Source organism: Anabrus simplex, chromosome 5, assembly GCF_040414725.1.
Source record: "Anabrus simplex isolate iqAnaSimp1 chromosome 5, ASM4041472v1, whole genome shotgun sequence".
Classification (NCBI taxonomy): Eukaryota; Metazoa; Arthropoda; class Insecta; order Orthoptera; family Tettigoniidae; genus Anabrus; species Anabrus simplex.
In genome coordinates, this window is record NC_090269.1 from 305,116,819 (window position 1) to 305,129,065 (window position 12,247).

General features: G+C 43.0%; 1 protein-coding gene across 3 annotated transcripts in view; it reads left to right on the forward strand.

Moving 5' to 3' along the window:
* The window catches only part of LOC136874020 (proton-coupled amino acid transporter-like protein CG1139), a 206,297-nt gene that overhangs the window by 152,917 nt on the left and 41,133 nt on the right, over positions 1–12,247 (forward strand). For all 3 annotated transcript variants that reach the window (XM_067147489.2, XM_067147488.2, XM_067147487.2), the window contains exons 5-6: positions 2,613–2,734; positions 7,289–7,373. In XM_067147489.2, the coding sequence (XP_067003590.2) occupies positions 2,613–2,734; positions 7,289–7,373 (207 nt within the window). The remainder of the gene's footprint in view (positions 1–2,612; positions 2,735–7,288; positions 7,374–12,247) is intronic.

A 12,247-nucleotide genomic window follows, 5' to 3' on the forward strand; every position in this document is an offset into this window, starting at 1 on the left:
CAATGATGAAGTAAAGAAGAAGAAACGTGTGTTAATGAAGGAATGGTTGAGAGATAAACTAGGATTTTCACACGTTAGCCTATTAAGAACTCTGTGCGTACAATAACCTGCAGATTATAAGACCTTTCTGCATATGGATAGCGACAGTTCTTGCGAAAAATTGTTGGAGTTGATTCGGCCAAACATAGAGAAACAGGAGACACACATGAGAGATACCATCTGTGCTGAAGAGAGGTTAATTGTAACATTGCGATTTCTAGCGACAGGGAAAAGTTATGAAGACCTGAAATTTAGCAGCGTAATATCTCCTCAGCTACTTGGAAAAATCATTCCTGAGACGTGTTGGGCAATCTTCGATACGTTACAGTCGGAATATTTGCACGTAAGTGGGCCTACACAATTTTGATTGTGATGTATTATAAGATCGTTTTTATAGAACAAACGTAATATTCTTTTGAAAGTGATTAGTTTGGGAAATGTTATTCCACTACTAATTATGAAACACAGAAAATTCCACCACTGTAGTAATGTATGATACATACTTACAGTATTAACAAGTTAAGTGCAGAGACGCGAGAGTCATATATGTCATAGCAGAATGGCTAATAATATTTGTACGAGAGTATCGGGAGACCATAGATTCTTCTTCTTCAAATTACTATTATTATTGTTGTTATTGTTATTATTATTAGTGTTCGAATGTCGCACTAACACATGGAAGGCATTGCGTGACGCAAGGATGGGAAAGCTCCAGGACTCGCCCAGTACATTTCAATAAATTCTTCCCGGAACTGCTTATTCTTTTCAAAAGTCATTGTTATTTGAGGTAGGCCTAATTAACTCACACAGAAACCAAATTAAGCTACAGACGAAACCACAGTGAGCCGGTCAGGTAGTGGCCATACACACACTGACGGGTTGGCGAACCGGTCGGGTTCGCTGGTTTAGCAGTCGAACCGCCAACACGGACCCAACCTCGAGCCCAACCCTCAACAACCCCCCATACACCTTCGAGCCGGTCAGTGCGACCAAGGACACGAACGGGCTCGCCAACCCGCTCGACTGTGAATGGGCCCCTTTTAGTTGCACTCAAAATGAGTTCTGTACGTGGGCGAGTCAATGTGCTGCAGTGTGAGAGAGAGAGAGAGAAGAACGTTCACTTCGCTAGTTGCTACGGCAGGGTTTACGTCAGCTCCTGGTAACTGTAACAGTATTGTGGGTTAAGATCTAAAATGTAATAGATTTATAAGTAAATGATGTCGCAAATGAACGAAGACAGTACAGGGATGATAGAGGAGCTGTCATGAGTGAATCCCAGCAACATTCCTAAAAACTCCAGCACATCAAGTAACTCCAAATTACGTATCAACTATGTATCTGAACTGATACCTAAATTCTAATTTTGAAAGTTAGGTATGTAGGAATATGTCGAAGCATGACGAAATAGTCCTAATTGAGGGGATAACAAATCGTCGAAGACCTTGAATTGCCAAGGCGACAGCTGCCGAGCCAGACGGCTGCAGATGTAGAGGTGCCGCTAGGTAAGTCCGAACACACCCTCAACAGTATTTTCGGGCTTTCGCGACCAGATCAGCTGCCTATTACGTCAGACAGCTCCTCAGCTGGTCTCACGAGACTAAGTGAACCCCGTTCCAGCCGTCTTTTTGTACTGCCCACGAATCGAACCTGATGCCTCCGGGTAAGGGCCAGTCACACGACACCCGACTTCACTTGTCAGGCAAATGAAGGTAAAAGCTGGTGGTTAGAGACTGCTTAACGGAAGTGGCAAAGGCGTGCTCGGTTCCCGAGAAGGATGCGAGTTCATTCTCCAACAGGAAGTCGAACAATTTAGAAAATAAAATTCTGCTTTTGGTGAGTTATATGGCCCTGAGGTTCACTCAGTCTATACCAAAACGAAGTACCAGGTTAATTCTTTGGGACTTGAAGTGAAATGAAATGAAATGAAATGACGTATGTTGTTTAGTGCCAGAAGTGTCCGAGGCCATGTTCGGCTCGCCAGGTGCGGGTCTTTTGATTTGACGCCGGCAGGCGACCTGCGCGTCGTGATGAGGATGAAATGATGATGAAGACGACACATACACCAAGTCCCCGCGCCAGCAGTCCCTTCCGGGAATCGAACCCCGAACCCCTGTGACCAAAGGCCAGCACGCTAACCATATATCCATGGAGCTCTTAGGGATAAACGTTACCGAACATAGATCTAACCACTTAGTGCCGATATTATGGAGACTGGAAGTCTTTATCTTCAAGTCCTTCATAGACCTTCATGACATGCACAGCGATGGCTTTGCTAAATTATAGCTAATTGGGTGGGTTTTATATAAATAATACCCTAATGAAAAGTTGCGACAGGATGAACGCTTCGTATGATGGAGTAAGTAGAGAGGAGATACTTGAGGTGACATCCTACATTCTGCAAATTTCTTGAAGTCTGTGCATTATTTATGTTAATTAAAAGGAATATTTTCTGGGAGTAAAATACTGCTTTACCTGGATTAGAATAATGTACATTCTCAAATAGTGTTCATTCAATCCTGAAAGGGCTTGCTGCCAATCCAAATGTCTTGGAGTGTTAATATCATCTGTTTCAGATCCGCTCCCAATACGAGCTGTGCCGACAGCTGCGAGTTCCTCTCCTATCGTATCCACGAACCGTGGAGGTGGCACTTGACCAGGGGCCATCAGTGCTGAGGAAAGCCACGCGATATGCCGGGTAAGTCCGACTACAGTGTGATGTACTATTAAATACCTTCACAACAAAACGCGTTGACAATAATTTAGTCACATTCTTGCATGGCTAGTAATGTAGTTCTTGTCCAGTAGATTTATCCAAATGGAGTCCATTCAACATCAAGGTGAGGTCGTTTCCCTCGTGAACTCGCTTCCTTGAACGAGTCATACTTCATGGCAACGCAATACAATAGTTGAAGATTTGGTCATTTAAACGTTAGGCTCTATTGATGATAACGGCTAGACCCTCCTCTCAAATATAATGATCTCTCCCGCAACCAACTCTAAGATCCCATCCCAACCTTTCGGCCAGAAAATGGGTGTAATCACTTCTCGTTGGGGAACGACATTTATTTTTAGGCGGTTTGGATCACGCAGATGTCAGCTTGCATTCGGGAGATAGTGTGTTCCAACCAGAGTTCAGCGCACACTTAGCCAACTGGACTGTTACCCTCGCAGACGATATGAGCTGAGCTCAGATGAAAATTGCCTGGACTGCTAGCCTGCTGAGTTTGCTCGGGACAGGATTCTCGTTCGAACCATACTGTCGGCAGCCCTGAAGCTACTTTTACCGAGCTCGATAGCTTCAGTCGCTTAAGTGCAGCCAGTATCCAGTATTCGGGAGATCGCGGGTTCGAACCCCACTGTCGGCAGCCCTGAAGATGGTTTTCCGTGGTTTCCCATTTTCACACCAGGTAAATGCTGGGGCTGTGCTTTAGTTAAGGCCACGACCGCTTCCTTCCCACTCCTAGCCCCTTCCTGATTCATCGTCGCCATAAGACCTATCTGCGTCGGTGCGACGTAAAGCAAATAACAACAACAAAAAAAGGCTACTTCTCCTAGGTTTCCCATATTCATGGCAGGCAAATACTGGGGTGGTCACTTCCTTTACAGCCCTAGTCCTTTCCTGCCCCATCGTCACAATAAGACATGTCTGTATCGGTGTGGCGTTAAAAAGGATCACACTTGTAATAAAAATCTCCACTTAAATTATACGAGGGAGATAAAATATAAACGGAATTTTATTTTATTTAAATTCATTTATTGAAAAAACACAAGGCTATTGCAATGTATTTTTCCACATAGTTTCCTGCTTTAGAAATGCATTTGTCCCAGCGTATGGGCAGCTTTTTGATGCCCTCATCGTAGAAAGAACAGGGTCGTGTCACCAGCGAGCTGTGCACGAAGTCTTCCGCACTCTCGTCATCTGCAAATCGCTGCCCTTCTAGAGCTTCTTTAAGCGGTCAGAACAAATGGAAATCGCAGGACGATAAGTCCGGGCTGTAAGGAGGATGATCAAGTGTAGTCCAGTGCATTTCCTGTACCTTGGAGACAGTTAGAGCTGCAGTATGGGGCCACGCATTGTCGTGGAGGAGGATGACCTGTCGAATCGGTTGGTCTCGTCTTTTGCGGCGATATGCAACCCTTGCCTTGTTCAACAGCTCGCAGTAGTAAGCAGCATTGATTGTGCTTCGCTCATAAAAATTCAATCAGCAATAATGTCTTTAAATGCACGAATGTTTTCGTCTGCATTGCTGGTCCGAGGACGGCGAACGTGTTTCTACACGTTCTCGCCCTTCCTTGAACTGTTTATGCCAGGCAAACACACGCGTCCTTGACTATGTTTGATCAGCGAACTGTGCAGTCAATCTCTGGCAAATTTCCGCCGTTGTAACTCCTTCACGAGCAAGAAATGTTATTGTTATGCGCTGCACAGTGGAGGGGTGCACCTGCTGCTCCGACATCGTGAGCGTTACCAAATACTTTAATACACCAATACCGGACAGCTCTATCTCAACAGCATTGAGTCGAGTGCGAACAGCGATGGTGGTGACATCTAGCGTGTTGGTGTGAACTGCATACTCGTCTATGCTACAGTTGAGAGAAATGCACTACACTCAATGGAAATATTTTTGTTAAAATAATAAATTGAATAATCATAATAATTAAGAATGACATTTTAAAATATGAAATGCCTCTTTCATAAACCTCCAAACGAGCATTATGTTACCCGTGCCTTTCGCTATGTCTTAAAAATTAAAAGCAGCATTTGTTTGAGGATCCAACCATCCTCTGGGGGAAATATTTAACAACTACCTACTCTCTCCAGTTTTTTCTAGCCTGGCGAAGGACGTTATATGGACTTAGCCTAGTTTTGCGGCCGGATGCCTTTCCTACCACCAATCGTATGTGGAGGGATATATATTCACTACCTCGTGTTTCTGTGGTTGTTTCTCGTGTGATGTGTTGTATATATTTGAAGATGCGTATGAATACGAACACAAACCCGTAGCCCCCGATCTACAGGAATTAACAGACGCGAATAAAATCTCCGACTCAGTCGGGAATCGTACCAGGGTCCTCTGAACCGAAGGCCAGTACGCTGACCTTTCCGTGGTGGTGATTAATTTTGATAGGCCAGCCATCCTCTATTAACACTAATCAGAAGGGAAATGGGAGAGATCCAACGCTCCGAAGAATGAAGAACGGGAGGCACGAAGCGCTAACCATTCAGCCAAAGCGCCAGAGTGGGCAGATAACTTAACAACATCCATGATTTATTGCAATTTTGGGAAAGAAAAGCTGTAATTAAGGAACAGGAGTTCTGATCCATTATTTTGACTTCTTCCTCTTCTCTTCTTCTTCGTATTCTTATTCTTCGATAGGCCGATCTTCCCGAATGCTACAGGAGAACTCAGCTCACACTGCTCTCTCGTTTTTGCTGTACTTTGAATTTTCTGTTTTACCTCCGAAGACAGAAATACATAATACATTGGGGTTACGGTGAGTGAACTAGGATGTTCTTGACAAGGAAGAAGTGTTCAGAATTTCCTAAAGTCTCTTTCACAAATTATGCATGAAGCATTACCATACACACGTATTAAATTAGTTGGACTGGTGCTCAAGCCTATGCCTGTAATACACTGAAATAATTGTCTTGCTCGCTTCTGTGGTGTAGTGGTTCATGTCATTAGCTAATACCCCCGAAGGCCCGGGTTCGATTCCAGGCTCTGCCACGAAAATGAAAAGTGGTACGAGGACTGGAACGGGGTCCTCTCAGCCTCGGGAGGTCAACTGAATAGAGGTGGGTTCGATTCCCACCTCAACCATCCTGGAAGTGGCCATCCTTCTCCAGGCAAATGCCGGGATGGTACCTAACTTAAGGCCACGGCCGCTTCCTTCCCTCTTCCTTGTCTATCCCTTCCAATCTCCCTATGCCCCCGCAAGGCCCCTGTTCAGCATAGCAGGTGAGGCCGCCTGGGAGAGGTACTGGTCATCCTCCCCAGTTATATCCTCCGACCCAGATTCTGAAGCTCCAGGACACTGCCCTTGAGGCGGTAGAGGTGGGATCCATGGCTGAGTCAGAGGGAAAAACCGACCCTGGAGGGTAAACAGATAAAGAAGAAGAAGAATTTTCTTACGCCGGGCTGAGTGGCTCAGACGGTTGATGCGATGGCCTTCTAATCCAAATTTGGCAGGTTCGATCCTGGCTCAGTCCGGTGGTATTTGAAGGTGCTCAAATACGTCAGCCTCGTGTAGGTAGATTTACTGGCATGTAAAAGAATTCCTGGGGGACTATATACCGGCACTTCGGCGTCTCCGAAAACCGTAAAAGTACTTAGTGGGACGTAAAGAATATTATTATTATTATTATTATTATTATTATTATTATTATTATTATTATTATTATTATTATTATTATCTTACAGTAAAAAATGACTGGATTTGAAACTCATGGCCTTCAATTTTCAATTTCAAGACTACCGCGATAACCATTACGCTACAGGCCCACAAGTTTTCGTTTGTGAAATTTATGGTACTGTTTAACAATGTGGACCCTCAAGTTTGAGTATACTAGAGTTCCATATATGTTAATATTATTATTGTTACGTCCCACTAACATTTCAGTAGAGAATTTGATTGATTTTCTTAATATAAGGGTCATAGAATGTAACCTCAACACAGATGCGAGGTCATAACTTTTTTAATACTTGCTGTCCTTATCAGTTCCCATGCCCATTAGCTTGTGGGTAATTTGTTCAGCGCATAACACTTTTCTTGGAATATAACTGCAATGTAAGATTATTTAGTGACAAACACTGATACATTATAAACAACACGCAGTGCGCCAAGAATCATACAGATGACAATATGTTATTGAAGAGTTGGTCACACCAAGCCATGTAGGTAGCAGCACTATCGACTTTCTCACTAAAAACAGCAAGCTGTCCGGTATTATCATATTAAAGTATTTGGCGTTACTGACGAAACGGTGGGAAATATCTAACAGCACGCTCTTCCCACTCCTAACGGTCCCACCTAAGCATGGCAGAAGCGCGGGGCTAGTCCTATCAACTGTTGATGTTCAGGAACAAAAATCCTGTTTATATTTGATCGACCTTCGTATATTTAGTAGTTTATTATTGGAGTGCCGTCGTGATTTATGTGTTCACTTTGTTTAATATCTTATTACATCCACGTTTCTTGACTAATTATGTGTGTACACAGTTTCCATAAAGTATTTGTTTTGTTCCAGTACTGTGGTAAATGGCTTCCTCGTCACATATCAATTAGGGATCTGCTGCGTCTACGTGGTATTCGTCGCTTCTAACCTGAAAGAGGTAAGTAATATAGTTGCTGGAGCAAGTAATGTTTGATACCAAGAATCTGGATAAACATTCAATTTACACAGTGCTACAGCTACTTTTACTGATTTAATACCAAAGCAGCTTACAAACTAAGGAATGTCTGGGAAAATCGTAGTATCGCTAACCTGAGAAAGCTCGAGAGCTTCAAAGCTACTTTCCTAAAATGAACTCTGTCAAAATTCACACTATCTGGCCTTGTGTACCACTTGGTGGAAACAGACTACCTCATCAGAGATCTCGCGCCTGCGTAAAACTCCAGAAAAACACCGGCCGTCACCAGTGTGTTATAAGGTTTTTTTTGCTAGGGGCTTTACGTCGCACCGACACAGATATGTCTTATGGCGACGATGGAATAGGAAAGGCCTAGGAGTTGGAAGGAAGCGTCCGTGGCCTTAATTAAGGTACAGCCCCAGCATTTTCCTGGTGTGAGAATGGGAAACCACGGAAAACCATCTTCAGGGCTGCCGACAGTGGGATTCGAACCCACTATCTCCCGGATGCAAACTCAGAGCCGCGCGCCTCTAACCGCAAGCCAAGGAAGGGACTAGGAAACAGTAGGAATAGAATCGGATTATTTCACAACTTCGGACGAATGGCAGGAATGAAATTACGCACTGGGACAAGTCTACACAAGACGGCATCACTCGCCAAGTACCCAGCTAAGAAGTGTCAGTAGTTTAGAACCAGTACCGGCGAGTATGACGGAGGGGGGGGGGGGCAGTGTTGTGGAGAAAAAATAAATTTTTATTCGATATTATTTTAAAAAAAAGCAATTCATAAAACCCTGTTGTCTATCACCTAATACTTTCCTTTAATTCCTTTAAATATATATTTAAAAATACTTAACGGAAATACGCACAAATTGTCTTCCGATACAGCTAACCGATTTTGCAGCACCACAGCAGGTAGTGGAGACTATCGCAGCAGGGTGCAGCAGGGATTCACCGCCATCTGGCACCATGATTGACGTCATGCATAGCCGAACATGCCGACTCCGCTCCGACCCGAAACAGTATCTTTTAAGCCCCCTGCACACAGGGACAGTAGTACCGGCCAGTACTGGCGGCTAGCAGTGGCAGCCAGTGAAATGGTCGGACAGTAGGCTTACACACGAGGACAGTAATGGCTTCCATTTTTATGTTCTAGTGGCAGCCAGTAACCAGTTTTAAATGCGGATGTGGTTAATGGTGGAAGTGTTTGTCTAGGACGTCAGTACATACTCAGTTGTCAGAGGATGTGTGAGAACATGGAGGGGGTTGATGAAGAGAAAGAGGAAGCTGTTGATGAGGCTGTAAGTGATATTGTACATTGTTTAAGTGAAGACCTTCAAGAAATATTAACCAAAAGTAGGGCGTGCTGGGTTAAAGACTGGGTGTGTCATAGTGATCAGCTAGGAGCTTCGTCTACAATACTTCGGGAACTTGCTGAGGAAGATCCTCTGGAACACAAGAGAATTATGAGAATGAGTGTGGGGCAATTTAGCAAACTCTTTAATTTAATTGAACACAAAATATCAAAAACAGATACGGTAATGAGAAACGCAGTTCCTGCCCGCCCAAAACTAGAAATTGCCTTACGATTTTTAGCTAGTGGTGACAGTTACCAAACTCCAGCAATCATGTTTCGAATACCAGCCAACACCATTTCTAGTTTTATGCCAGAAGTACTTACAGCAATAACTTTAGCATTACAAGAATATATGAAGGTAATATCTCACAAGTTATTGCGTACTAACTTGTTCATTTTCAGTATAGGGTAGTAGAAAAATCAAGACTGGGCTCTCATTTGTATCATTTCATAATTATTTGCAAAAAGAGTTGCAAATTCTTAGTTTATATACTGGTGAGTTCAAAGTAAACATGTGCGGAAATGTGCATATCTTTTAGGGGTTGTCACTCCAAACAACTATTCTAACCATAAAAGACGTGATTAAATTAAAATATCAATTTTTTGTACAGCAATTTATTATTAAATGTAATGTTAGTTACAATACGTTGTAAAGTACACAAAACAAAAAATTTTTGTCAGGTAATGTCCATTGTAAATTTCTGTAAACAAAATCTCCTTCAGGTATACATTCTTTTGGAATGCTAGAGTCGTCATCAGAATCTTCTATGTAAGACGAGGCTGCAGATAACATCGGAGAACGTGAAGGTTGTGGGGATTCTAACAGCCTCAATCTCTCTTTTGTTAACATGGATTGAATTTCGTGCTGGCAAGTAAGGCGGTTTCTTATGGGAAGGTCCCACAACTGGGATGCAACATATTTGCCAAATACGTCAACCTCGTCGGGCTCGACTTTGGTTGAAGTCAACGGGCGACTCTGTTATTTTTTGCAGTTTTTCAATCGCAAACTCAACTTTCGATAATTTTCTTCACGCCGTTTTTTTTCCTAATAGGTGTTTGAAACGTAGGCACAACTGGGGATTTTGACGTGTCCTCTTCAAAGGAATTTGTCGACATTCTGTTCACTATCAACAGTTTGTTGTTCAATTTCTTCGTCCATCTCGTTATCTTTAGGGCTCATAACTGCTGTGACCTGAAATTAAGACAACTAGTAATTTACCGAACTCAAAGAAATCAAAGTTGATTTACAAACTGTAGATCTGATTGTACAAGGCACATGTACTCTCCACAACTGGTTGCAAACGACGTCACCGGCAACGTACTTTGAAAGAAGATGGACTGACCATGAAAACACTGACACAGGAGTTTTTCACCCCGACCAGTGGCGTTCCACTAGGACAGAACTACCGTCACTGAGAGGAACTCGCTCGGCATGCACATATTCGAAAAGGGCTTCGGAAACAAGGAAGAAACTGGCTGAGTACTTCAGTGGAGAAGGACGAGTGTCTTGGTAGGTGAAGGCTGTTGGCATGGAATCAGTGGCACAGCAAATATACTTCAGCCCTACTTTCTTATTGATGAACTCTGTGAAAATTAAATGTTCTTAAAGGCTTACTAGTGTTATTGTTCAGTGAATTACAACATTAGTTTTTAATGTTAATGCGGGTAGTTGAAAATACTAAAAAGATTACAAAATGTTTTAAAACACAATGGGTCGGTAGTCTTTTGATATAGTCTTGTATCTTATTAAATTAGATATTGAATTGATAGCATTTTAAATAGTTCTTATTATCCCTTTTCTCCTTATTTTTACAAATATGTTTGTTAATTTTGCTTCTATTTTGGCAACTAAGAAATGCCTGCATATTACCTAACCTCTCGACAGGTGACAATTAATTGAATAGCTATTTACCTTGACATATAGTTTTGACCTAACATACTTCTACGTAAGGATTAAAAAAAAGCTAACTTACCAAATTCGATGTGAACTTCCTCGTGATGACTACATGTCTCAAAAAACTGTCGGCTGCAGTGAACCATAGTAGTTTCGGTACGTAGACGTCGTCCGTGCCCGCTCCACTTCCTTTTGATTCATTCACTTTCAGGAGTTCACGTCTGTACGCGGCCTTTATAGCCTTTATACGAGCTCCCAAAAAAAAACTCAAGTCAGGAACCGCGACCCCCTATCCTATTAATTCATCCCTTAACTTCATCATTGAACTCTCCCTCTTAGCCTTGTTGGCATAATCAGAATGACGAACGTTCCATAGTAGTTCATAGTTTCTAAAAATGTACCTATATTGTCTGCACTCCATTTTATACTAGCAGTTGGTTTTGTCTTCACTTCTTCAGATTGTGAACACATTTCGCAACGAATGTAAATACAAAAGTAAATCACAAAAGTAGTTCCTCAACAGAGTCTAGCGCTCTACTGGCGGCCAGTACCTTTTAAGACACGTACAATAATGGCTGCCACTAGGTCACGTGACCCTGTTACTGGCCCTCTGGCGTCCAGTAAACTCAAACATGCTTGAGTCTGGTGGCCGCCAGTAGCCAACTGGACGTTGAAGCGGAAGTACCCCTGCACAGGGCCATTACTGGCTAGTACTACTGGCCGCCACTACTGTCCCCGTGTGCAGGGGGCTTACTCTAGCACCCGATAGGGGCCAGCGGCTGCGCGCGCGTTCTGGGACTCGCATAAATGTCATAATTTAAGAAAATACTAAAATATACACTTTCAATGTAGTACTCATTTCATAAATTATAACATGAGATCATCCCCATTAGTCATAATTATTGAAAATATCTGGAAGTGTATTTTAACGATCGAGGTTCTCTTCCAGAAATTTAAATACAAATAGTTTACTAACTCGTGCTTCAAACGCACCACAATCCTCTACCACCAACCCTGCCTCCATTAACGTCTAGGAGTCGGGCCCACCCTGGCAGATTCAGTGTCCGGGATGCCGACACTCCAAAGTAACACAGTACGGAATCATACCCTCCCCTGTCTCACTATGGCACATCAAGTCCTTGACCACGACAAATTCAGTGAAATAGTCGTCCAACTCATCAGGAAACTCATTTGGTTTTGGCTTGGGGTTTAAGACCAGATGCCCTTCCTGACACTATGTGATTGATGAGATAAAGATCTCGACTCAGAGAATCGACTGGGATTCGAACCTCAGGCTTCTGGATGGGAAGCCAGCAGCTAAGCCATTGAGGTAATCATCTTCGCCCCCCCCCCCTCCTCCCTCTTGTAAATGAGAGACATCTCTTGTACAATGCTATAAGCCTATCGCATGTGTATTCTCGCAGTATACGTCAAATGGTAGAAGTACAGCATATAAGTAATAGCCCAGGTAAGATCCTGGCCTATCAATGCGGTGATCTGCGGATACTAGGGTATCATGTAGTCAACATGAAGTATTCCTTAGCCGTATTATTGGGTCCGCGGCCTCTCAAACTTCAACAACTCCCCAGTTTAACTCACGGGGATA